Source organism: Dendropsophus ebraccatus, chromosome 15, assembly GCF_027789765.1.
Source record: "Dendropsophus ebraccatus isolate aDenEbr1 chromosome 15, aDenEbr1.pat, whole genome shotgun sequence".
In the NCBI taxonomy this organism is placed as follows: Eukaryota; Metazoa; Chordata; class Amphibia; order Anura; family Hylidae; genus Dendropsophus; species Dendropsophus ebraccatus.
Window position 1 is genome coordinate 67521712 of NC_091468.1, and position 27894 is coordinate 67549605.

The 27894-nt window shown below is 43.1% G+C and overlaps 1 protein-coding gene across 1 annotated transcript in view; it reads left to right on the forward strand.

Moving 5' to 3' along the window:
• The window catches only part of ADGB (androglobin), a 138932-nt gene that overhangs the window by 88812 nt on the left and 22226 nt on the right, over positions 1-27894 (forward strand). The window contains exons 20-29 of the mRNA XM_069954785.1: positions 487-660; positions 2310-2445; positions 4003-4134; positions 11866-11959; positions 12518-12649; positions 14204-14357; positions 16099-16286; positions 17573-17757; positions 19645-19805; positions 24579-24690. Of these exons, the coding sequence (XP_069810886.1) occupies positions 487-660; positions 2310-2445; positions 4003-4134; positions 11866-11959; positions 12518-12649; positions 14204-14357; positions 16099-16286; positions 17573-17757; positions 19645-19805; positions 24579-24690 (1468 nt within the window). The remainder of the gene's footprint in view (positions 1-486; positions 661-2309; positions 2446-4002; positions 4135-11865; positions 11960-12517; positions 12650-14203; positions 14358-16098; positions 16287-17572; positions 17758-19644; positions 19806-24578; positions 24691-27894) is intronic.

Below are 27894 nucleotides of genomic sequence, written 5' to 3' on the forward strand. Positions count from 1 at the left end.
AATGGCCGTGATTAGTACGGAACTTACATTGTGCTGCAAGCTGAGGGAATCCTGGCCGGAGTGTATACACATAGTACATATATACATACACATAGTATACACTCCAGCCGGAAACTGACAAGTCAATTTTCTGCGGCCCTTCGACTGCACGCTCCATAGTGTGCAGTGGGGAGTTCTGATGCGGGCGCCCACACATGCGCCTGCATCAGAACTCAGCGGCACTAAAAATCATGACGATCTTTTCTGAGACCGGCCGTTCCGTGACCCAGCCATGTCACGGAACGGCCGGTCTCATACAGCGTCTGAACATAGCCAATAATCGGCCAGTGTAAAAGTGACAGTAATCAGCTGAGGATAGGGAAAAGGCCTGATCCTTGGCTGATCGTGTCTTTCTATAGTAATCTAGTAACTATCATCTGCCATCATCTGACATTCAAGAAATTGTGGTTGTTCTAATAATTGACTGTAAATGATTGTATCATACAGGAAAGTTATCGGTTCATGGATCAGGCTACGAATATAGTAAGAGCTGTACTGAGAGCGATGAATAACTTTAGTAATGAAGATGAACTGCCTAGGACACTAAAAGCCTTGGACCTCTCACACTATCCGCAGACAATAAGAGAGAGACAATTGGGATTCACAGAAGAACATTTCAAGGTAAATAAACATGTTTTATATTAAGGCCAAATTACACAAAGCGATTATCGTCTGTATTCACCCGTCAGCAGGCTGGGGAACGAGGAGCAAGTGGGTGCTGTCCTGACAAGTTGGCGCTCGCTTGCTCTCCCCATCCCCCGTGTAATAGGGGCTTTATTCAGGTTCCAAACTGCTGACACTGATAAATAGCTGTTAAGGTAAGGAGACACATGGTACCTTTCATATATTTGTCTGTGCTTCCATAATGTAGACAAATGCTCGAGTGCAAGAGGTCAAAGAATCGTCCCTGATCTGCTGCAAGATTACATGCGTCCTCGGCCCCCCTCCCATGCATGACCTTGCTTGGGACAGTCAAGCAAATTGTCAACATTTTTTTTTAGTGCAAATTCACTCCAGTCCAGACCACACTTAGATACTCGCTTTCAGAAACTTTTAGGTGGTTTTATTAATAGTTAGCTATTTATGAAGAATGTGTGATGTTTTTATACATTTTCCGCAGATACACTTAGAGGGACATGTATCAAGCCAAAAAAGCATATTTTTGGGGAGAAAGGGGCCAGATGTGAATAAATTTATTCACAAATGGGCGTTTTGCGAATAAAATATTTGTATATGGCCACTTTACGCCAGGTACCCCAGGGGGGCGTGGAGGGGGTGGAACGGGGGGGCGCAGACTCGGAGTCATTATTAGATTATCAAAAAAATAAGCAGAAAACCTACTCCAGCTCTGAGCGGTTTCTTGCCGCGCACACCGGCGCGCACAGGATTTATGTAGAGGCAGTCCGCCTCTACATAAATCTCCGTACCCTCGCAGAAAACGCCGGACTTAATAAATGTCCCCCAAAATGTTATGACGGGCAAAACAGTGTGAAAAATCACTTCAAATACACAATGATAAATTCCCCCTGTATCTTCTGTGACGTCCTTACTCTAGGGGTCATGGATCTTTTTTCTGTTTAATTAGAAACAAGGCAATGGTATATGTTTATTAAAGGGGTACTCTGGATTTTTAAATCAACTGGTGTCAGAAAGATACAAATTTGTAAATTACTTCTATTTAAAAAATCTTAAAGGGGTTATCCAGTGCTACAAAAACATGGCCACTTTCTTTCAGAGGCAACATGAACTGAGAAGCAAAAACCCGCCCAAGCTGGAGACAAGAGTGGGGCTGTCTCTAGAAGAAAGTGGCCCTGTTTTTGTAGCGCTGGATAACCCCTTTAAGTCTTCCAGTACTTATGAGCTGCTGCATGTCCTGCAGGAAGTGGTGTATTCTTTCCAGTCTGACACAGTGCTTCTATGGAACTTTGTTGCTGCTCTGGACAGTTCCTGACATGGACAGAGGTGGCAGCAGAGAGCATTGTGTCAGACTGGAAAGAATAATCCACTTCCTGTAGGACATACGGCAGCTGATAAGCACTGGAAGGATTTAGATTTTTTAAAAGAAGTAATTTACAAATCCATATAACTTTCTGACACCATTTTATTAGAATTTTTTTCACCTGATTACCCCTTTAATTATTTTGCAGATTAGCTGTTGAATTGTAAACCATGCATACCAGCAGTAGAGCTGAGTTTCTCCAATCAGATGGGTTTGTAATACGGTCTCTTGTTTTTTTTATATGTTAAGTCTTGCTTTGCTTCTATTTCAGGCATTTCATACAGCTTTGTGGCTCCTCATGACTGAAGCAATGGCAAACAAAGTTACAGACGACTTGATCTTTGCTTTCAGAGTCTTCACAATGGATTTCTCAGCTTGTTTGACACCGCAATCTAATTCCATGCAAGGTATCTGAGCTCATCCGCAGACAAAGCACATGACTCATAATCCAGATAGTAGGATCCTAAGACTTTCTATAAGATATGTGGACTGAACCGTGGCGACACGTATGATTGTTCCTTTCATTGTAAATGTATAATCTTGGATGAGAGATGCAGAGGAGATTATGTCATAGTGTGTGCACTGGAAGTCTGCAATAATCCTTTATTATCTACAATCCATAGATACACTATATCATTTAGAACGTTTTCTAGGTTAGTTGTAATAGCTGGTTGGCCTTTTACCTGTCCTGTGCGGTACTGGTGCTGAATGCAGTGCTCATGTTAGCCTATGGCGCTATGGTATGGGATTGTTACTAAGAGTTTGCATATTGATCAATATAATTTATTGTGTTATTTTTTTTATCTCGTATGTTGTTACTTTGTAATCTCTCAATTTAGAGTATATGACTGTACCTGTCAGTTCTTTGCGGCTCCTCTAGAAATCCCAGCCAGAGTGTATACTATGTGTACACGCTCCGGCCGGGATTCCGTAGATGGCAATGTAACTTATATTTTCGTATTAATCACGGCCGTTGTTGCAATCGGCAACGGAAATATACATCGTGTGAACATAGCCCAAGGCTATGTTCACACTACGTACATTTTATGAAAAGAACAGCCATTGTTTTCAATTAAAATAACGGCACTTCCTTTCATAGCGAAATGTGTTGCATTGAAATCAATGCAAACAATGGCCGTTGTTCAAACAATGTATTGAACTGTGGCTGTGGAAATAATTGACATTTATTTCAATGCAATTTTCTATGCAACAACAGCCCCTGTTTGACACTCCACAATAGCGCGAAACAACAGCAATTGTGCGTACCTTGTGTTAACATAGCCTAAGTCTGTTTAGAGTGCTGTATTGCTCGCTGTTTTCAATACAGATATGTATATGAGGCCTAAAACCGAGTAACAATATCACAATGTACACAGCTTCATGACATAATGTTTTACATTTTTAGGCTATGTTCCCACAGGAACGTGCAGCTATTTGATGGCAAAAGGCGTCCATCTATTGATAATGACGGCTGTAAATAATGTTCATGGACGTTATTTGCGGCCATCATGTCCCGCTAAAATCCCATCGAGCGATCAAAGCCTTAGGCTGTAATACTATTGCCGTAAATATTTTTATTTCATTTTTATTTAACGGATACGCTTTATGGAAAAAAAACGGATGCAAAAACGGATGCAATTGTGTGTCATCCATTCGCATCCGTTTTCCAATGACTTCCATTAAAAAAAAAAAAAAAAAACGGATTGAAACCGGTGCGTTTTTTTTAATGTACTGAAAAGTAGTGTGGACACAAATTTTCTGTACGTTAAGAAAAACACATCCGTTTCAACTGGTTTTTTTTTTTTTTTTTATAATTGAAGTCGGATCCAAATGGATGACACACAATTGCATCCGTTTTTGCATCAGTTTTTTTCCATAAAGCGTATACGTTAAATGGATTGCAAAAATGCAGTGTGAACCCAGCCTAACTTTTCATCTTCATAATTATTTTTAATGATTTTAAGACACAAAGCCAGAAATACCATCTTCTTGGCAAGATAGAACCTCGACTTCTACCGAAGAAGCTGCATCTACTAAACTTCAAGCTTGGTGGAGGGGACTTTTCTACCGGAGATGTTTAAATGGCAGAAAACCAGGTAGATCATTGTTGATCATTCAGTGTAAGGGTACTATTACACCGATTCGGCCAATTATCGTTCCATGTAATAAATACAACGATCAGCCGATGACAACGATCATCGGCTGATGGTTGATATAGGTTCTGACCTATTTTTGTCGGGCGCCGACCGCGCACCGCTACGTGTAATGGCGGTATGCGGGCGGCGACTAACGATATACATTACCCATCCACATTCCAGGGCTGCTGCTGCGGTCTTCTTCTCCCCGGGTCCCGCGCGCTGTAACGTCAGAGTGGCGACAGGCTTCTCTGACGTTAGAGTGCGCGGGACCCGGGGAGAAGAAGACTGCAGCATCAGCCCTGGAACGTAGATGGGTAATGTACAGTATATAGTTATGCAAGGGCTGCAAGGACATCGGTAACGATGTCCTTGCAGCCCTTGTTTAACGATTATCGGGCCGTGTAATAGGCCCAGTAAACCAGTGATCTGCTAGATCGCTGCTCGTTTACAGGTATTATCGGGCCCTGCTCGGCCCGTGTAATACCACCCGGGGGCTGGGTTCACACTATGTATATTTCAGGCTGTATTTGGTCCTCATGTCAGGTCCTCATAGCAACCAAAACCAGGAGTGGATTGAAAACCCAGAAAGGATCTGTTCACACAATGTTGAAATTGAGTGGATGGCCGCCATATAACGGTAAATAACTTCCATTATTTCAATATAACAGCCGTTGTTTTAAAATAACAGCAAATATTTGCCATTAAATGACGGCCATCCACTCAATTACAACATTATGTGAACATAGCCTTTCTGTGTTTTCAATCCACTCCTTGTTTTGGTTGCTATACAGCCTCAAACATACAGCCTCAAATATACGTAGTGTGAACCCAGCCTTATTCCGCATTGTTCAGATGAAGTAAACAATTGTAGTAAGAATCATAACTAATGATGCGTTCATACAGAGAGATTTAACTGACAGATTTTTAAAGCCAGAGCCGGGAATGGATTTGAAAAAGGAGAAATCTCAGTTTTTCCTGGCTTTGGCTTCAAAAGTCAGATCAATTTTTCTGTGTAAATGCACCCTAACAACTATTGTTCTGTGTCATATGGGGAATGATTTCAGGTTAACGATAAATGATCTAGTTTGTGATCATTTATCATCAATTGTTAAAAATTGATTTGTCTAATAGGACCCTTAGCTACTATAAATAACAAGGTTAACATGCATGTTTGTAAAGGACATTAATGGTGCGTTCACACGTACAGGATCTGCAGCAGATTTGATGGCGCAGATTTGAAGTTGCAGATTCAATGCAAAGTAACTCTGGGCCATCAAATCTGCTGTGGATCTGCTGCAGATTCAAATCTGCGCCATCAAATCTGCTGCAGATCCTGTACGTGTGAACGCACCCTAAAGGGGAACTATCAGCAGGTGAGACGAATCTGTGTTATTACCACTTATTGTGTGTACCTCTTATCTATATACTGCGGTGTCACCTTTCACTGTTCTCCTGTCTGTGTTGATAAGGAGGACACTGCTGAGAAATGATCTGTACAGAACAGCAAGTCTCATCTAGTTTTCAGGCCTAGTGGCCAGAATAGAAACTAGAAGATTTCAGGACTTTTTTACGGAATGACAGACCATCCCCTGCAAGGGGACCAGTATATTGAAAATGCATTTATTGATCAATCAGTCTGGCCGTCATGGGTGTCACAAGGACCTCAGGGGCTTTTATAGCAGAGCTGAAAAAGGCCACACTCCTACATGGCCACCAACTTTAACAGCAATTGTATCCAGTGCCTGGCATCATAAATGGTCCCCTGTGTTTTCACCTTTTCTCCTAGATCTCTCATTGACCTCTGTTTAATTTCCCACTATGTAATTCTCCATCTTTCACGTCCAAAGTGGTTGTTACTGACTGCACTTCACCCGTGTGGGGAGAGGGTATTTTTTGAGTTCTGGATCACATAACAGTTACTCTGCCTCCTACCTTGGTACTTATGCCCATAGTAGCCATAGTTAAAGGGGTATTCTGCTTAAATTAAACTTTCAATATGTTGCTGCCCTTTGGGAGAACATAACAAACAGGCTATTCTTACCTTTCTGCGCTCCCCCCCTGTCCTCCTATGTCATCTTCAGGGCCCAGCTGAAAAATTCTGCCTCCACTTCGGAGACAGTCTTGAGGCTAACGGCAGTGTCCTTTCTCAGTCAGCAATTGGCTGAGCGGACTGTCACCCGCGAAACAAGTCTCGGAAGTAGAGGAGGGATTGTTCAGCCTAGGCCTAAAGATGACTTAGGGCCCTATTACACGGAACGATAATCGGCCGAATCAGCCCTATCTGGCCGATTACCGTTCTGTGTAATAAACACAACGATCAGCCGATGACAACCTTGGACCTATGTTTGTCGGGCACCGACCACGCATCACTATGTCTAATAGCGGTGCGCCGCCGCCGGCTGACAATTTGAAAAGTGCATACATTACCTAACCATGGTCCAGGGCTCCTCCTGCGCTCTGCTGTCCTGCGCGCTCCAGCTTCAGAGCGGCCTTTGTTAGCTGACAGGCCTCCTAGCCAATCACAGGCTGGGACCGCCACGGCCAGTGATTGGCTGAGAGGCCTGTCAGCTAAGACAGGCCGCTCTGAAGCTGCAGCGCATGGGACATGGGAGAAGCAGAGCGCAGGAGGAGCCTTGGACCATGGTTAGGTGATGTATGCAGTTTAAGCAAGGGCTGCAAGGACATCGGTAACATCGGTAACAGTCAAGCCATGTAATGCTGCGTTTACACAGAACGATTATCGTGCGAATTTGCAGGATACCGATCGAATTCTAGCGATAATCGTACATGTAAATGCAGCGCACGATCCAGCGACGAGCGAGAAATCGTTCATTTTGATCTTACAACATGTTCTAAAATCGCAGATCGTTCACCGATTTTTCCTATGTGCAAGATAGGCTTAAGCGATCGCAAAACGATTTTTCGTACGATATATCGTTCCGTCTAAACGCTGATCGTTATAAAAAAAAAATTGTTACTTCGAAATCGGTAATCGTACGATCGGGCGAATTATCGTTCCATATAAACGCAGCATAATAGGCCCAGATCAGCGTTCGTTTACAGTTATTATCGGGCCGTGTAATAGGACCGTAAGAGGATACTGGGGGAGTGCAGAAAGGTAGGACTAGGCTGTTCGTTATGTTCTCCCCGAGGACAGGAGCATATTAAAAGTGTAATTTGAGCCGAACACCCCTTTAATAGGAGGTCGGGTGTCCAGTGATTCTGCAGCCTGTGGGATGAGATCAGCCTATAAACTTCATCCACTTGTATATAAGTCATATAGATAACTGCAGAAAAAAGATTGAGCATGAATGGCAGATCACACACATGGACAAGGCACATGGACAAGGCCAGAACTTGAAGTGCATGGTTAGAAGCCTAAGTTACCAGGGCATTAAAGTCATCATATGCCGCCCGGATACATTCATTAGGTTTACAGCACATACTCCCATACAGTATTTGATTCTGTTATATGGGGCTGTTTCTATCATGACTCCTGTCTGGATTAGAGAAGTGCCATCATTTACAGCTAGTCCAGACTCCTCAATGTTGTACAACGATTTTGGCATAAAGTGACATCTAATTACACATCCACGGCTTTACACTGACATCCTTATCAAATTTCTACAATAAGTGTCACTTTATTGTACATTTCACAGTTTTTCAGTATTATCCCGAATTATTCTTGTCAGTTTATCACAAGCAGCGTCTCTCATCTGTGCAATACAAATCTCTATTCCCTGTCATATACAGTCTATCTGATCCGCTCTAAATATGATGTGGCACAGCTGGAGTCAAGCAATTAAATACAAGATCTTAGAAGTAGCCAAGTAATACTGAGCAATGAAAGATGAGAAATCGGAGGTGTTCACTTGAGACCATATACCGACAAAATTATGTTACCAAGCAACAGCAATTTAATTATATAAATATCATTTAGATACGGGTTAGAACAAAAACATAAATATAAATGTAAAAATCATTTGCAGAATACTTTTGTGCTCTTTAAAGGGAATCTGTCACTAGGTTTGTGTTGCCTTAAATGAGGGCAGCATAAACTAGTCATAAAAATGCTGAACAGATCGGTGTATTACATTCTGTTCAGCCGTTCCCCTAATATGCAGGAGAATAGGATTGTTGCCACACCCCTCACCCCACCCTCCAGCTGCTGATTGATAGTTGACTGCCTATACAAAGCATGGATCAGCTGGTGGGTGCAGTTTTCTGCTTCTCATGAATATCCAGGACTACTGGGCTCATGCACATAATGGAGAGGACTACTTGTAGTCCATGTTATTCAGGAGGAGATCAGCAGGAGTCAGTGTTTTACAGTTAGTTCAGATGGTAATTTAACCCCCTAAATGCCTTGATCAATAGCGATTGCAGCATTTAGGGACTGTATGACAGATGTGTGTCCTTGTTAGATCTCCGAAAGGACGCTGGTTGACCTCAGGGAGATCAACCAAAACACCGCAGAGACACCATCACATGTCTCAACGTCAGTGTATTCTAGAACATTGCCCCCTGGGAAATCAAATATGCAAAAGAACACTGCAGAGACACCATCACATGTCTCGACGTCAGTGAACTAGCCAGACCTTCCCTCCAGGAAGGAACAACCAAGCCAAAGGCGTTCTCCAGTCAAGGAAACCACCTCAGCAAGGTATCCATCCACAGACAGCTGTTTCGGGGTTTTTGCCCCTCATCAGTGTGGAGTAGGTTTCTGGCTAGTGGGAGCAATGACTAGTAAGTGCATACAAAAGGACGCTGATTGACCTCAGGGAGATCAACCAAAACACCACAGAGACACCATCACGTGTCTCAACGTCAGTGTATTCTAGAACATTGCCCCCTGGGAAATCAAATATGCAAAAGAACACTGCAGAGACACCATCACATGTCTCAACGTCAGTGAACTAGCCAGACCTTCCCTCCGGGAAGGAACAACCAGGCCAAAGGCGTTCTCCAGTCAAGGAAACCACCTCAGCAAGGTATCCATCCACAGACAGCTGTTTCGGGGTTTTTGCCCCTCATCAGTGTGGAGTAGGTTTCTGACTAGTGGGAGCAATGACTAGTAAGTGCATGCAAAAGGACGCTGGTTGACCTCTGGTCTGGCTAGTTCACTGACATCGAGACATGTGATGGTGTCTCTGTAGTGTTCTTTTGCATACTTGTTAGATCTCCGGTCGGCACCCCAGCAATGCAATCACAGGGTGCCAATCAGTTACCATGGCAGCCGGAGATGTTCTGAACACCTCCTTTCCTGCTTTTTTAGCGCTTCTAAAGCAGTCTGCCCTCACAAAGTCTGGCAGCTAGTGTGATTGTTATCGCTGTCACCACGAGGGTTCTATCATTCAGGGGAGAGATGTTATTTCATTACATGGTAACCATTATCCTTCCATAGACTCCATGGCAATTATTATTATGTCAATGTTATTATGGTGACTGTTACTATGTAGCCATTGCCATAGCAACCACTACATTGTTATAAAGTCACACTGTCACTTTATGAAGTCAGAACTTCCATGGCAACCACTATAAGATCCGTCGTTATTACTATGGCAGCATTTATAGCTATTTGTGCAGCAAGAGATATACAGTATGTTATGTCAAGTCGACCCTTGTCATGTCAAAGCTGTCATCAACTCTGATGTCACTATTGCCATAGATATAATGCATTTAAAAACTCTCTAAAACCTTTTACATTTTTCACATTTTGTTGCAGCTTTGTGCAAAAATAAAAAGAATAACCCCCCCCCCCCCCACCCCCCACCCACCCATCAGTCTGCACTTAATACCCCTTAATAAGAATTTTTACAAATGTTTTATTGCCATGACATTTAATTTTTTGCTTTTTGGGCCTCCTATTTCACTTGATCATCTTTGAGATGTCATCCCTCATACCGAGATGACGAAGTATATACAATATTGTTGGCACATTGGTCTGCTGCATTATATTCATGGGGATTCACTCCCTATTTGTGTAAAACGTGTATTGTTTATTCTGCTTTTAAAATTTTTTCAATAAAAAGAGATTTGACAAAAAATAAAAATAAAAAGGGAATATCAATTAGGAGGCGACCATGGAAAAATAGAATAGCTTAGAATGCGGGGGGAATGGGCTAACGTGTATCTTATGTGATGGTAAATAGTTTGTCATCCAGGAGCACAACTGGAATTCATAGGCACCTCCAGGAAGGTCAGGACTGGTCCCCAACATATAGGCACCTCCAGGAAGGTCAGGACTGGTCCCCAACATATAGGCACCTCCAGGAAGGTCAGGACTGGTCCCCAACATGTAGGCACCTCATAGGCACCTCCAGGAAGGTCAGGACTGGTCCCCAACATATAGGCACCACCAGGAAGGTCAGGACTGGTCCCCAACATATAGGCACCTCCAGGAAGGTCAGGACTGGTCCCCAACATGTAGGCACCTCATAGGCACCTCTAGGAAGGTCAGGACTGGTCCCCAACATATAGGCACCTCTAGGAAGGTCAGGACTGGTCCCCAACATACAGGCACCTCTAGGAAGGTCAGGACTGGTCCCCAACATTGTGGACAGAAAACTGTGGACAGACACCTTATTACTTTTATATAAGCAGCAAAGTATAAATGGTCCCTCAGTATAACACAACAGCAAACTATACTTTTTCATAGATAAAAAATGATGCGTATGATCTGAATTTATGATAAAAAAAACATTATTTTATTGTGTTTATAGAACTGTATGGATATGGTCAGCACTTCTGGAGCCTACTCCAATGTAGTCAAAGATGCGTATACTATAGAGGCCGCTCAGGCAACTGCTATAGACCACTTAGACCATGACCATGGGAAGAATGTGTCTGCAGTTGTTTCTGTCATGGACCTCATGCTTTTTATGTATGTCTATAGGGGTGGTAGAAACAGAGCATTGTTTATCATAGAGTTCGATCAAGAATCTATTTTACTACTAAGTGTGTACTGTACATAAAGGAGAAGTCTGGCTAAAATTTTTATTAAAGTATTATATTGCCCCCCCCCCAGAAGCTATACAAATCACCAATATACACTTATTACAGGAAATGCACATAAAGTGCTTTTTCCCTGCACTTACTACTGCATCAAGGCTTCACTTCCTGGATAACAGGGTGATGTCACTTCCTGGATAACATGGTGATGTCACTTCCTGGATAACATGGTGATGTCACAACCCGAATCCCAGAGCTGTGCGGGCTGTGGCTGCTGGAGAGGATGATGGCAGGAGGACAATGAGCGACACAGGGCACTGGAGGGACACTGAACATCCCTCTGCCATCATCCTCTCCAGCAGCCACAGCCCGCACAGCTCTGGGAGTCGGGTCGTGACATCACCATGTTATCCAGGAAGTGACGTCACCATGTTATTCAGGAAGTGACGTCACCATGTTATCCAGGAAGTGACGTCACCGTGTTATTCAGGAAGTGACATCACCATGTTATCCAGGAAGTGACATCACCATGTTATCCAGGAAGTGACATCACCATGTTATCCAGGAAGTGAAGCCTTGATGCAGTTGGAAATGCAGAGAAAAAAAGCCCTTCATATGCATTTCCTGTAATAAGTGTATATTGGTGATTTGTATAGCTTCTGGAGGGCAATACAATACTTTAATAATATTTTTCTCCAGACTTCTCCTTTAATTTAGTTGCTGTGCTGTGTATTCTAGGAACCAAAGAAAACATCACTGTCAAAGGAATTCTGGACAAAATTATTGCAGCCGTTGAACTTAATCCTGAACAATATGGTAGTCATTTATTGAGGTAAGTGGAGTAGGTGTGAAAAATGTTGCGTTCTGTATAACTCCTGTTCAGGTTGTTTTGAATTGTCTCGTATATACGGTTTTTAGATACAGTCAAATGCCATCCAAAACCAGACTTACCTATATGCATAGTACATCGGTAGGTGGTCATAGGAGAAGGGAATCTTTTTGGGTGGTAGCCCGAGACTCATACTTTCAGTGGTCAAGAAATCTCGTATCTATGACAACCATGCTAGTGCTGCCATAGTTATAGTGGGTGGGGCCAAGCTTGGTAAACAGCCCGGGGCCTATGGTAAAGTTAATCTTCCCTAGGTTCCCTGCATTGTTTGACACTGTCCTTCTTATTATTATTTATTTATAAAGTGCCCAGAATTCCAGAGTGGCATACAAGGGATAGGGGGGCGACTAACAGAACATAACAAGATGCACGTTACATGAGTAAAGTAAATGGCAGACTGTTATATGGGGGCGGGGAACGGTATTTCCTGTATTTTATGTTGTCCACGATAGTCCTGGTTTTTATAGGCAACATTAACAGCATTATTTCAATACATTTCAGGTACCTGTTTAAACACAGTGCCGCCTCACACAGATATCCATGCTATGCAGATGACCGCTACAGAATCGCTTTTACAGATTATACCGTTACCTACCCGGATCAACCCGTAAATTCATGGTTTGTGGTTTTCAGGTAGGTTATTATATTGTAATGCGTGTTGTTGGTTGATTAAAGGGACCACGTATTCCACCCATAAAGGACCTGGAGATGTTCCAACCTGGATTTATTCCACCCATAAAGGGCCTGGAGATGTTAGAGAAGTTCTGTTTAGTTGTCTTTCTATTTTTAACAGAATGAGTTATCGTATCACTAATGCCAATGGATGTATTGTCCGGCAGACGCTGCTGTACTCTGTTCTTTAGAGTGTGACCAAAGTTTGAGTGATAATTTTGCTAAGGATTTGTTTCTTTAAAGACATTGATAGCATATTAGTAAAATACCATTAAAGGGGTTATCCAGCGCTGCAAAAACATGGCCACTTTTCCCCCTCTCTTGTCTCCAGATTGGGTGGGGTTTCAAACTCAGTTCTATTGAAGTAAATGGAGCTTAATTGCAAACCGCACCTGACCTCGAGACAAGAGAGGGGGAAAAGTGGCCGTGTTTTTGTAGCGCTGGATAATCCCATTTTAAGGGGTACTCCGCTGAAAATCTTTTTCTTTCAAATCAGAAAGCGTATGTCCTGCAGGAAGTGGTGTATTCGCTCCAGTCTGACACAGTGCTCTCTGCTGCCACCTCTGTCCATGTGAGGAACTGTCCAATGCAGTAGCAGATCCCCATAGAAAACCTCTCCTGCTCTGCTCTTAGGATTTTTAAATAGAAGTAAATTACAAATCTATATAACTTTCTGAAACCAGTTGATATGGAAGAAAAAGATTTTCGCCGGAGTACCCCTTTAAAGTCCATTCCAACCTTCCAACTGCTGCGATCCTCAGTGATCGATTAAAGAAGTGGCAGCGGCATTAGGAAACCACTGTTCCACTTTGGCTTCTGGTGGTCCCACTCTTCCTTCATTATCCAGAGATAATTTAACTATTTCCATTTCTGTAGTCAAATTAACAGAGCAGTCATCTCCAGTTTAAGTAAAATATAAGGGACATATGGAAGGTTGGCAAATTTAGAAACATTGTACATTTACAGGGGCAGAGTCTTAAAGGGGTAGAGCGGTGCTACACATTTGTTCACTAAATAGCACACATTACAAAGTTGTACAACTTTGTAATGTGTGTTATTTAAGTGAATGGCCCCCTTCCCCGTGTTCCTCCCATCCCCGGAAGTGTGGTGCATTATACTCCTTACTGTCAACCCCGGCCGCCATCTTGGGACAATAACGCCATCTTCAGGAGGCCGGCCGGACCGCTCCAGCCCTCCCTTATGCCGCCCCCCCCCCTCTGGCGCGTCATTAGCTGCTCAGCCGCAATTGGCTGAGCATAGTTATGCTGGTGAGGCGGCATCGTATTAATAAAGGCAGTGACAGCTCATATACTGTAACAGCTGGGATCCAGCTTTATTTAGTGGATTCCCAAATTTTTTCTTTTATCCTGCTGTTGGGGAGTAGGGAAGAAGTAGTGACACAGTGGTGGCCTTGCATTATTCTCGTTGGAAATACTCTAAGTTTTTAGATTATTAACATATTTACGTATTATATATATCTATGTATTTTTAATTAAATCTTTCTAACCCGTTTAGGGAAGTTTTCCATGTTCCTGAAGATATGCTTATAGTGCCAAAGATGTATACAAACCTTCAAGCTTGTGCACTTCACGTAATAAATAATGACACATTGGAGGAAATCCCTCGAGTGTGTAACAGAGTAGCACCGTTCATTTACACCAAGAACATGGTGAGTGATAAAGTTACCAAAAATAAACAATGCCCCAACTCCTACCCATTCAAAATGCACCATTATAGCATTATTTTTTTATTACTGCTGGTAGTTCCTGCCTGGAAATGATGAGCATGCATAGTTTAGACCTGCTATTATTCTATAGCAGCTGTATTCCTTGCTCTGTGCAGTGTAATGGTTTTGCTGTCCTCACAGCATTCACACTGTCAGGGCCAAACTGGCCACCTGGCATTTCTGGCCAATGCCAGGTGGGCCGGTCCCCTTTGTGGGCTCGTCTTGTCTGTTTCCTGGTTATGTGGTATTTCCCTGCACATCGCCTGGATCAAGTTGGACTGGGGGTAGGGTGCCATTACCTACAGGGGAATGTGTACATGAAGGGAAGGGGCTATACTACAATGGGGAGGAGGGGATATCCTACAGGGAGGGTATTACCTACAAATGGTTTCCCTACGGGGGGGGGGGGGGGGGGGGGTTGCCTATGGGGGAGGGGGAATTACCTACAGGACTGTTGCCTACAGGGCCAGGGCTTCTTTTTAGTCCCAGTCTGGCCCTACACATTGTGCATCAGCAACTCCTCCATCAGTACCACTTGGTTCTGTGACAGCCAAGCAAACACTGATAAGTGCCCAACTAAACCAGATGAACCCAACAAAATTAAAAGGGGCTTGGAGGAGACGCAAGGTGTCTTGTGAGAAATGCCCAAAATCCAACCTTTTTAAGAAGAAAAAAATCCTCATCCAAACTAGATGAATCATACAATACATTGTGCATAGTGACCAGTTTCTTTAAAATGACCACCTCTCTCCTCAGGAGATCACTTTTTTAAACAGTTTTGCTGGTCTTTTTGGAGAGTAGTTTACCAGAGACAAATGGCAACCATGTGGGAAAAAGTATGGAGGAGACAGACGCTGAAAAACTAGATGCAAATGACCTACTGAATGATCTTTGGATTTGCTGGACATGTTTATTGAGATCCCTTTCCCTGCTTTTAGGGGCTTAGCTTCCAGCTGGCTGTCTATTAGTCCGGGATGGTAGGGGGAGCGAGGTGGCATTGTAGCTTGCAGTAATGCAGGGGCTGGGGAAAGTCTCTTTGACACAGGGGGATAAAATAATTTTTTTACAATATTAAAAGCATCTTATAGTGTCAGCAGTGTGAAATGTGAATTGCAGCTGACAGATTCCCTTTAATGTCCCACTACAGCTCCTATTCAACTCATTCCTGTCCCCTAATCTCCTATCTTCTTCCTGACTCTGAGCTCGTAGTAGGACCTGCCCACTCAGCCAATCACAGGCTGCTGCAATGTCCATTCTCGACCAGAGATTGGATAAGCGGGCAGGTCCTTCTCTATGCGCTCATCTCAGAAACAGGAAGAACACAAAAGATCAGGGGGGGCCAGATGGAGCTGCAGCAGGAACTGCAGCAGAGGAACGTGGCTAGGTAAGTATTTAGGCTTTTTTCTGTCTTTGCATGGCTCCAGCTGCTTATGAATTTTTAAACTGCCTAATTTCAATCTAGTTCAGAATTATTATTGAATTATGGAAGTGGTGACCTGACAGGTTGCCATGATTTGTTCAATCTTCCCAATTGTATCCATAACAATGCCGCAGAAATCATTGAAACTGGAGGCCACTGCATCCTTTGTGAGGAGTTATACATGATACTTTTAGACTAATATTCATGAATATTTAATACAAGATCTGGCGTATGTAATCATGTTTTATCTATGTCATATTTTAGAAGGGGTATACATTCATAGCTGAGGCCCATGCTGGGGAATTTTCTGTGGCATCTGGAAAATGGAGACTGAGACTCATTGGGGCCTGTAATCCTTTACCATCACTTTCACGTGACACTGTAAATAATGCCTTCTCTATGAAAGAAATCAGAGATTATTATATACCCAACAAGAAAGAAATAATATTTCGGTAAGTATACATGCAAAAATAATGCACAGTAGTCGGGGCGCCTTTCTGGAGATCTCTGGGGGGCACGGAGGTCAGACACCCTGTGGATAGGAGACAAGTAGATTTAAATTGGAAAAACCCTTTAAGGGTGGGTTTACACGTAACATTTCCGCTGCTGATCCCTTCATTGTCACTTTCAATAGGATTACATACTGGCAGCGGAATTGTCATCCTTCTGTGAGTATGTAAGTGACAGCCCCCTTAAACCCCTGCGGCCCAGTGCATACATTACCGTCCCGCGCTCCGGCTTGCTGCAGGGACTTTGGCGTCTGGACGCTCAGCCAATCACTGCGCTGCCCCGCCGCAGTCACTGATTGGCTAAGAAGGATGTCCAGATGCCGGGAGCCTACGAGCAAGCCAGAGTGCTGACCCGGTAATGTATGCACTGGGCCGCAGGGGGCTAAGGGAGCCAGTATTTACATACAGAGGGATGACAATTCCGTTGCAAGTATGTATTCATATTGAAAGTGACAATGAAGGGATTGGCAGCGGATTTCACTATAAACTAACAGTGCGAAATCCGCTGCAGATCTGCAATGTGTGAACCCACCCTAAGGATATAAATCTGTATAGTCTGGAGTAAAGAAGGGAAAGGGTGGACATGATTGAAAGCTTTATATATAGGACTAAATTCAGGAGGGAAGAGTTTTTAATAAAAAAAAAAAAAACACAAGAGCAAGGGGACATAATCAGAGGTTAGGAAAGGTCAGAAACAACACAAGAAAATGTTAATGAAAGAGTAGTAGATGCTTGGAACAAACTTCCAACAGATGTGGTAGATAAATCTACAGTTACTGAATGTAACCTGCCTCATTTATACCTCTATCTATTCTAAGATAATAAGAAGGGAAACAATAAAAGGGCCGAGTAGATGGACCCAATGGTCTTTTTCTGCCAACAATCTTCTAGGTTTCTATGAGATTGATCTGTCAGACTTTTGCCGATTTATTTGTCGATACACAGATGTAACAGAGGATTTCCCCCCGATTGGAAGCGGAGTCTTTACTGACAGCAGAAACTGTATATACTGTACTATGGCTTTTAAAAAGTCATTTTTATACATTTAAAAAACAAAACAAAACTTCAGGCTGCTGACAGACTATAACGCGACAGCTCAATTTTATCCACCAGCAAGTGAACAAGCGACTTTATAGTAACATAAATCTCTTGTCAGAGTCTGCCAGGAGTCCTTCTGTTTGAGCCGCATTCTGACATAACGATTTCTTTGTTCTGCACGTATGACAAAGGTACGCCATAAAAGCAGCAATAGACCACACTGCAACCATTAAGGTTCAGACCTCCAAGTCAGATGCATTCATCAAGGTACAGATCCTTGATAATGATGAAGAGGTTGTAGGTGCCACCGGCAAAGGTCAAGCACTAATCCCCGCATTTTGCTTCATGCCGAATGAAAGGCCTTTAAGCTCTCACTGTGAGTATTTTGTCCTCTACATCTTACCATATTATATTTGTATTCATTGTTATATGTAGTGTACAATATTTTACATATTAAAAACTGTTCATATGCTCATCCTATTCAGCATCACTGAGAGGTGGAAGCGGGACTAAGACCCTATTCACACATCTGCAATTACGGACAGAAAAAAGGATCAGTGTATTTCAGTGGCCCCATTCACACCTCCGTAGTTGTGTACAGGGTTGTGATCCATACTGCCAAAGAAGAAAAAGGACAGGCCCTAGTGCGGACTGAAATTCCACCACAGACACACCAATAGAACCCTGTGGCTTCCGCAAATAGTGACTAGATCATAATTAACCTCACTATTTAATTTTTGTGGATCAGCAAAAAATACAGATTCAATACAGATGGAAATTTGCAGATTGCTAATAAAAAATAGCAGCCTCAGATCTGCTGAGTGAAAAATATCCTGACGTGTGAATAGACCCAATTTGACTCCGCAATCCGCAAATTTCCATCCGTATTGCATCAATAATTTTTGCTGATCTGCAAAAAAAGAAAAAGTGTGGTTAATAATAATCTAGTTAACTATTTGCGGATTGTGGATCCGTATTTTTGCGGATCGGATCTGTAAAAATACGGATCCCACAGGGTTCTATTGGTGTGCCTGAAGAGGAATTTCAGTCCGCACTAGGGCCTGTCCTTTTTTTTGTGGAACGGATTACAGCCCTGTACACAACTACGGAGGTGTGAATGGGGCCATTGAAATACGTTGTTCTTTTTTTCTTTAGTTTTATTACAGTATTAGGCTATGTTCACATACAGAATATTTTCGTAAAACCACGGCTGTTGTACAATGGCCGTGATTTATACAGAAATATACGTCCATTGCTGCCTAGGAATCTCTCGTGCCGCCGCAGACAACTGACATGTCAGTTTTCTGTGGCCACTATTCATTGAATAGCGGCCGCAGAAAACCATGTCAGTGCACACTATGGAGGAAGCGGCCGGAGCCGCTCGCACCACAGTGTGCTGTGGGGAGTTCTGATGCGGGCGGGCCGGTTGATCTTTTCAGAGACCAGCCGGTCTCTTACGATGTGTGCACATAGCCTTAAATGGTAATTTATGTGAATATATAGTCTAAATCCAAACATATACACAGCACATTTGTTGCAGACAAATATTGCCGCTACATTGATAATCGATGTCTTAGTTCCACTTTATTTCAAGGTGAGAAGAAGCGGTGCTAAGTCCCATCACCTCATTACCCTGCCAACCTCAGCCACCCCCCCCCCCCCCACCCCCCTCTGTGTACTGTTAAGGCCCTATTCCACGGAACGATTACGGCCAATAATCGTCCCATGGAATAGAAGCCAATGATCAGCCGACATCGTTCATGTCGGCTGATCGTTGCAGTCGTTTGTCTTTTAAGTATGTTGAAAAACAAACGACTTAGATAGCAATGATGTGCTGCCGCCGCTCCGTGGGTCGGATGCACTATCCTCTATGGGCTGCCCGGACAATCTAGTGATCACCAGGGCATCCCCCCGCGGCCCCTCTCGCACTCACCCGCTCGCTGCTGCCGCATGTAATAGCGCTCGATTGCTCCTCTCAGTCGGCCTGGGGAATAGGGCCTTAAGTCTATCATTGGTCACGTTATGGCCAATGGTTCGTAGTCACAGGTGTTTGTGGAGACAGCCAGTCATTGCTGCTGCAGGATAATCAGACAGGTGGGGAAATAGGGAACAATGGACACAATGTAAATTATTGTAGGATGTTAAAAAGAATTTGATCTTTTATAGGAGGAAATGACAATAATTAGGAATTGATTATGGACTAATCTTCTATATGGCTTACCATTATATAACATATTATTTTATATGATTTACTATTTAATAGCTAGCAAAAGCCAGGTATTGGTAAGTGGGACAAAGAAAGGAAGAATCGGTTCAGGTGGAAGCCAAAAGAATAAAACCTCCTCAAGACCTGGAAGCATCACTGAAATTCAGAATTCAGCAGAGAATGAAAACCCCGAAGAAAAAGTGTCATCCCCACAGCCGGTAATAGCAGTTCCGTATCATACAGATTCATGAGCCAGCTATGGTGTTTGAAGTTATATGACCTTATCATGAACAGTGGAAAAGAGGGCAGTAAAAGCACCTGGTTAAAAATCAGGACATCACTGTGGTAGTACTTAAAAGAAATAAAAAAAAAGAAATCTCTTCTTATATGGATCTATATTTGACCCTTAGGCTAGGTTCACACTGCGTTTTCAGCATCCGTTTAACGCATCCGTTTTTTGCAAAAAACGCATGAAAAACGGATTGCAAAAAACGGATTCATTTGTGTGCATCCGTTTTACCATTGACTTCCATTATTAAAAAAAAACGGATCCGTTTTTTTTGACGGACCAAAACGGACAAAAAAACGTTGCTGACCCTATTTTTCTGGACGTTAAAAAAAACGGATCCGTTAAACGGATGCTGAAAACGCAGTGTGAACCTAGCCTTAGTGACCTATTCTACTACTATTATCAGCTCTGCAGCAAAATAGGAGAACCTTTACAGCTTTCCAATCCGCATTTACCGAAACATAAAACTATCTGGTCATAAAAGAAGAAACTGGGCCAGCCTAGAAATAGTTAATCATGTGTGTTGTTGCTTATTACATACATGTCATCTGTGCTTCATTTAAAAATGTATTTGCTAAACTGGCTGTATCAACAACACATGTTCTTACAGTTAAAGGAGAACTCCAGGCAAAGGTAAAAAAGCAGGGCGGGCAGGAGGGGGTGGGAACATAATAATTAATTGAGACTTACCCATCCCAGTGCCCAATCAACACACCAGAGCCCCCCACACACACGCACACACACGTACACACACTAACACTCACTGTTACTCGTTGGTCTCCTGTATTTCCTGTTTTTTTGTGACATCACATCCTCTCTCACAAAGGTGGGATACCTTTGGTGTCGCAACGACACAGGAATCGGGAAAATTGAGGAGAATAGAGGGTAACAGTAAGCTGGTGATGCTGCGGCTGCAGGGGCACCAGGACAGGTAAGTATCACTTCATTATTATGTTACTACCGCCCCCACCTTCCTTTTTTTTTTTTTACTTTGCCCAGAGTGTTTCTGGTTTGTAATGAACCAGTAAACTACATGTTCCCCAGTCAAACAGGTAGAGTATAACAAAGGTTCAGAAACTTCTTACTTGTTATCAGGGCCGTATTACCAGCTGCTGCCCTAGGCGCTAAACCTGAAGACCCCCCCCCCCCCATCTTCACTCACCAATTAGCATCATAATTTTCTAGTTTCTGAACATCATATTGATATCTGATCAGTCTTAGGCCACGTTCCCATATTTACTGGGCAAACTGTTTATTGCATATTGCCTGAAGGAGTTCTCACCACAGGATTGGTAGATTGGTAGGTAATAGCTCCAGGCGTCACATTCAACTCCACCACACCAGACATGGACAACACCGCCAACTGGATAAAACCTCCATACCAGACCTGACCAATACCACCATATTCCCCCCCCCCCTCCACCAGCTTTACTGGCAAGTCTGAACAGGAGGTGGGAAAAAAGAAAAACAACAAAAAACTTGTTTTCTTCCCCCTGCTCCCTGGTGCTGCCCCCTTGAAAGGTGCTGCCCTAGGCACCGGACCACGGGTGCCTGGTGGTAAATATGGCCCGGCTTGTTATACTGAGGAGGCAATTTGTCAAAATAGCCATCCTGCTTCTCTCAGTCTATTAATGTACCCCCCCTCTCAAAGTCTGTTACCTGGGCAAAATGTCTTTTTGTGCATCATAGAAGCATGTTTAGCAGTCAGCAATCAAGGGGTACACTACCCAAAAGTAGCCTCAGAGAACCATTTCATAGGGTGGACAGCCAGTACATTTCCATCTGGTGGCTTTTTTCTGGTGCATACGAAGTCATATAGTTTTTTTTCATATATCATAAAAGCTTTTAGAACTGTATTAATACCCAAGGTAAAGAATAGATTAATAAGAAGTAAGTCAATAGGATATAGGAGCATGGATTAGCCTAGCTTTAGCATGAGAGCAAGGATAAAGCAGTTTCAAGATCCCATTATAATTGGAGTTTAGGGACCATGATGTAGTGTTCCGTAGTCCTTTTTTCTGATGCTTCTTACATCGTTCTGTTGTGTTGTTATTAGCAGAAACAATAGATCGTGGTTCATTAACGTTGCCGGTACTTTATACTTATATCGATTCTCTAGCATACTGTTAGCCAAACGATTGTAATGCAATTAAACAATTTTTACGGTTAGGGGAAATAAATTTGAGCCTTGAATTAAATTGATATAATACAAAGACACAAAGAGCACTTGATAGCGAGGGGATCCTTTGTCTCTAATGACCATGATGATGTTCTTATTAAATGTGCTTCATAGGAAATCTATAGAAAAATGGCCCTAATGGTTGTACTACATAATCCGATCATTCACGGGGAATAATACAAATAGAGAACACAGTGTAGAGGTTTAATTATGGAAGGAAATTCATTTTCAATTAGAATCCAGATCCAAAGCACTAAGGGAACTGGATACAAGTGGACGTGTTTGGTTGAAAAGAGAAGTCATATACAAAATAATCACCAATACAACATATTTAGTTTGTAGTCCTAGGGAGTCCTGAAATACATGGATACAGCCTATGGCCTATGGCAGTATCAGTGTTTTCCAGGCTGCATCCACATCACACACCACAAATGCAGCACAGTCTTGTTGGGATGAACCTGAGCATGCACAAGGTTCGCTCATCTTTAATCAAGATCCCTCAGATAGGCCTTCAGTATTGAATAAGCAAGGGTTTGAAAAGGCTTTGGCACTTGTGGGAGACTCTACAATGTTCCCAAGCACTAGGAGTGGCTATGCAAGAAGCTGCAGCATTGTCCCAATCATTAAAGTGACTCTGTACCCACCATCTGCGCCCCCCTCTAAACTGCTTGTACCTGTGGTGATATGGTGGTATTGGTCAGGTCTGGTATGGAGGTTTTATCCAGTTACAGTATGGCGGTGTTATCCAGTCACAGTATGGCAGTATAGTTCAGGTCTGGTATGGAGGTGTTATCCAGTTACAGTATGGCGGTGTTGTCCATGTCTGGTGTGGTGGAGTTAAATGTGACGCCTGGAGCTATTACCTACCAATCCTGTGGTGAGAACTCCTTCAGGCAATATGCAGTAAACACAGTTTACACAGTATGGCTGTGTTCACACAACGTAAAACTACGGCCGTAGTTCTCGCCGCAGAACTACGGCCGTAGTTTTGTGGTGTGTAACAAAGCCCTATGTGCAATGGGATCCCGGCCGGAGCGCACACACATCGTATACGCTCCGGCCAGGATCCCATACAGCGGCGTAAAAAACTGATAGGTTAGTTTTCTGCGGCCGCAATTCAGTGAATTTCGGCCGCAGAAAGACCTGTCAGTTCACACAGTGAAGTGAGTAGCTCCGGCCGCTCGCTTCACTGTGTGCTATAATAAGCTCGGATGCGGGCGCACGCTGATGCGCCCGCATCAGAGCTCTGCGGCCGGAAAGATCATCTGGCCGGTACTTAAGGATGATCCGGCCAGAGACCGGCCGTTCCGGGACCCGGTTGGGGTCATGGAACAGCCGGTCTCATACGTAATGTGAACATAGCCTAAATGTGGGAACGCGGCCTAAGACTGATCAGATATCAATATGATGTTCAGAAACTAGAAAATTATGATGCTAATTGGTGAGTGAAGATGGGGGGGGGTCTGCAGGTTTAGTTCCTAGGCAGCAGCAGCTGGTAATATGGCCCTGAAACATTGTTATAATCTACCTGTTTGACTAGGGAACATGTAGTATACTGGTTTATTACAAACCAGAAACACATTAAAGGGGCACTCTGGGCAAAGTAAAAAAACAAAACAAAAGGAAGGTGGGGGTGGTATGAACCTAATAATACCTGTCCTGGTGCCCCTGCAGCCGCAGCAGCACCATCTTACTGTTACCCTCTATTCTCCTCAATTTTCCTGGTTCCTGTGTCATCGCAGGAAATACAGGCGACCAACGAGTAACAGTGGGTGTTACTGTGTGGGGGCGATATGCAGTAAACACAGTTCCCACAGTAAACCTAAGGCTATGTTCAAACTGCGATCAAACCGACCGGATGATCTTTGCAGCCGCAGAGTTCTGATGCAGGCGCATCAATACGCGCTGCAATATTGGATATCTAGGGGTCCTATATAATGTTAATCGCATTTGCCAAGCCAAGCAACATTTTCTGAACCTCAGCGCTCGGCATTTGACTCCAGGCAGCTGTCGAAGCTGGATGCCGACCTAGGGAGTCCTGGAAAACAGGCTACATCCATGTTTTCCAGGCAGCCCTACGGCGGCATCTAACTTCTTCAGGTGCCTGGAGTAAAATGCCGAGCATACAGGTCGGGATAATTTTGACAAACCCGAAGAGTTCAGCAAGTTCCATCAAGACTAGTCCCATACTTTCTTGTATTTGGTTGGGTAGTCCCGGGCCTTATATAAGAGTTTATATAAGAGTGTTTACCACTCCTAATCACCCAAATAAAGTAGGTTTCTTGGGGAATCTGCAGTAGGTCCACTGTTTGTCCCAAAAAGTCAAAGACCTCAGATTGGGGTCCTGGGTTCAAACCCCACCAAGGGCAACATCTGCAAGGAGATTGTATGTTCCTATTACACTAGCCAGTGATATACAAATGGCCAAACTCCTATGTAAAGAAGGCTGTGAAAGTCTTATAGGCCTATAGGATGTATGGGCTCCATTTGTTTTATTAGTACTGTTTATTTGTTTCTGTACAGACACATAAGTACATTGTACAAGCAACCGTACTGTATAGAAGCTGGACGCTCACTGAAAGTCAATCAGCTTTTGTTCAAACACTGAAGGTGACGGAAAAGCAGGACATAAAAGGTAAGGGGTAAAGTGATCAGCTCTGTTTTTTTTATAATATTTCTTTAAGGGAATCTGTCAGCTATAATTCACATTTCAACCCTTTTTAGTGTCTTTATAAAGTATAAATATTAATGTGTCTGCTGTACAACCAGCCAAGATTTCTCTTCCAGGTCACTGATTCTATGTTATGGCTGTATATGGTAAAAACAATGACATGTTCACCATTTATTGAAGATTATAATATAACTGTTCTATCCTCATAATCGCGGCTTGTCGTCCCTCTCTGGGATAAAAAAATAGATACCCACCAGCCCCAATGCCTTGTCCCAATAGTTCCTGGTCCTGGCCGAGCAGCAATTCCCATTCTTGTATGAATAGCATTACATGGAGTCACTGGTTGAGTGGGTGTTGACTATGTGTCAGTGTAAGGCTATGTTCAGACCTCGCTCCACAGTGTGCACTGACAGCGTTTTCTGCTGCCGCTATGTCAGTTGTTTGCGGTGCTGCCAGAGATCCGCCAGGATTCCATAAACGGCAAGGTAACGTACATTTTCATATTAATCAAGGCCGTTGTTGCAATTGGCAACAACAGCTGTACTTTTACGAAAATATACAGTACGTTGTGTGAACATGGCCTAAGGGTGCGTTCACACTGAGGAAAAGAGGCGGAAATTCCAAGCAGAATCCCGCCTGCCTCACTGTCTCAATGTTATGTATAGGGTGCCTCCACTCTCCGCAGCTCTCCGCTCAAAGAATTGACGTGTTGATAAAATTTTATGCACATGCTACAGAAACAACCCCATTCTGATGTAAGGACTTTTTTTTTTTTTTTAAACGTGTTTTATTGGAATTTTTTGTTAATAACAAAACATACAAACAGCATGTATATTGTACAGTGGTTCCCAGTTATAGTAGTATGGCAGAAACAGTAAGAGTAGAGATGAACGAATTTACAGAAAGGGCCATGTTACACGGACAATTATCCTTCGAAAAATCGTTAGATCGTTCGGGTTTAAACGATAATCGTTCCGTGTAATAGCAGACAACGATTGATGGACCAACGAGAAATCGTTGGTCGTTGGATAGAACTCGAACCTATTTTTATCATTTGATCGTTCGCACGTCGGTGTAATAAGAAGTCAAAGCTGAAGCGTACGCAATAGAGACAACAATACGACCGCAAGAACGGTCATAAGTAACAATCATTGTTCCGTGTAAGTGGGCGAACGATTTCGGATCGTTTGCCATAGCCGTCATTTGAGATCGTTAATTGTTAGTCGTCAAAAAATCGCTTGGCGTAACAGTACCCCAATAAAGCAAAGCGCTTAGTTATCCGCTCATCAGCCGACTGCCGTATAACTGATTGCTGTTCAGTGCCGCTTCTCCTCCGGTGCTGAGAAAAGCCAGATCCAGTCCTGTTGAACTTCTCCCAGTTTCCCAGGAATTAATCCAGCTTTTCCCAGCACCCGGACAGGAGCGGCAACCAGTTATACTGCAGCCGGCGTACAACAAAGCGCTTTGCTTCATTACTGTAAATTTGCTCGGTAATAAGTGTCTCCAAGTGCACATACATCAGTATATAGAAATTTCTGCAGCAAATCTTCCATGTGTGAGTATACTGTATCCTTCAGTCTTTAACTCGGCCAGATTGGCAATTGAAGTTGAAGGCTGAGAATGGACATTGATATGTTTCATGAACTGTACATTTCTCTATCTCCTATCTCTGAATTAGGTTAAACATTTTTTAGAAAAACACTTTACAATAACCAGGAGTTTAAAAAAAAACTATGCTAAGAGAGTACCCTTATTCAGCCGACCAGTACGATATATGTTAAAGGGAAACTATCAGCTGGTTAGACATATCTAACCTGCTGATATGTCCCTATTGCTCGAGAGATACTGAGGAGGAAGGTATGTGTCTTACCTTCTTCCTCTGCGCTGTTCCTGTGCTGTTAGCCGGAGCACAGTTAGGAGCACTGCTCTACCCTTATCTGCCTGCTCCTTCTAATAATAATCAATGGAGTGGGCAGGGCAGTGCTCCTAACGGTGCTCCAGACCGAGGATTACACTGCTAACAGAACGGGAACGGCGCCGAAGAGGAAGGTAAGAGACATAACTTCCCCCTCGACCTCTCCTGCACAATAGGGACATATCAGCACATAGTATTTGTCTAACCTGCTGATAGTTCCCCTTTAATGTATAAACTACAGTATATATCATATATGTAGGATTATATTAAATTATTGAACTTTTGTATACTGAATGGTATACCTGTTGTTTTTAAATTGAAGTCAATGAAAGACACATGAAGAGTTATCGGCATACACAGGCATATATATTGGGCATAGGTGCAGATTCTTCCACCAAGGATCCCAAACATTGTGTGATCCAAGTTTGATTTTTTTTTATTTTTTTTTACATGCCTTAGGGCTATTATATGAAATGCATGAAACTAATGCCAATAGCTTCTTCAGCGTGTAAGAAGAGACCACTTCTATAACATTGTCATTGATAGCTTTATCAGTAACTCAGTCTGCAAATGCAAATATAGTAAATAAGGACAAGGTTCTCATTTTCCTTAAAGGAGAAGTCTGGCGATTTTTATTAAAGTATTGTATTGCCCCCCCAAATCCCCAATATACACTTATTACGGGAAATGCTTATAAAGTGCTTTTTTCCCTGCACTTACTACTGCATCAAGGCTTCACTTCCTGGATAATATGGTGATGTCACTTCCTGGATAACATGGTGATGTCACTACCCGACTCCCAGAGCTGTGCGGGCTGTGGCTGCTGGAGAGGATGATGGCAGGGGGACACTGAGGGACACAGGGAACTGGAGGGACACTGAGCATCCCCCTGCCATCATCCTCTCCAGCAGCCACAGCCTGCACAGCTCTGGGAGTCGGGTCGTATCCAAAGAGTGACATCTCCATGTTATCCAGGAAGTTACATCACCATGTTATCCAGGAAGTGACATCACCATTTTATCCAGGAAGTGACTTCACCATGTTATCCAGGAAGTTACATCACCATGTTATCCAGGAAGTGACCTCACCATTTTATCCAGGAAGTGACCTCACCATTTTATCCAGGAAGTGACATCACCATGTTATCCAGGAAGTGAGGCCTTGATGCAGTAGTAAGTGCAGGGAAAAAAATCAGTTTATAAGCATTTCCGGTAATAAGTCTATATTGGGGATTTGTATAACTTTTGGGGGGC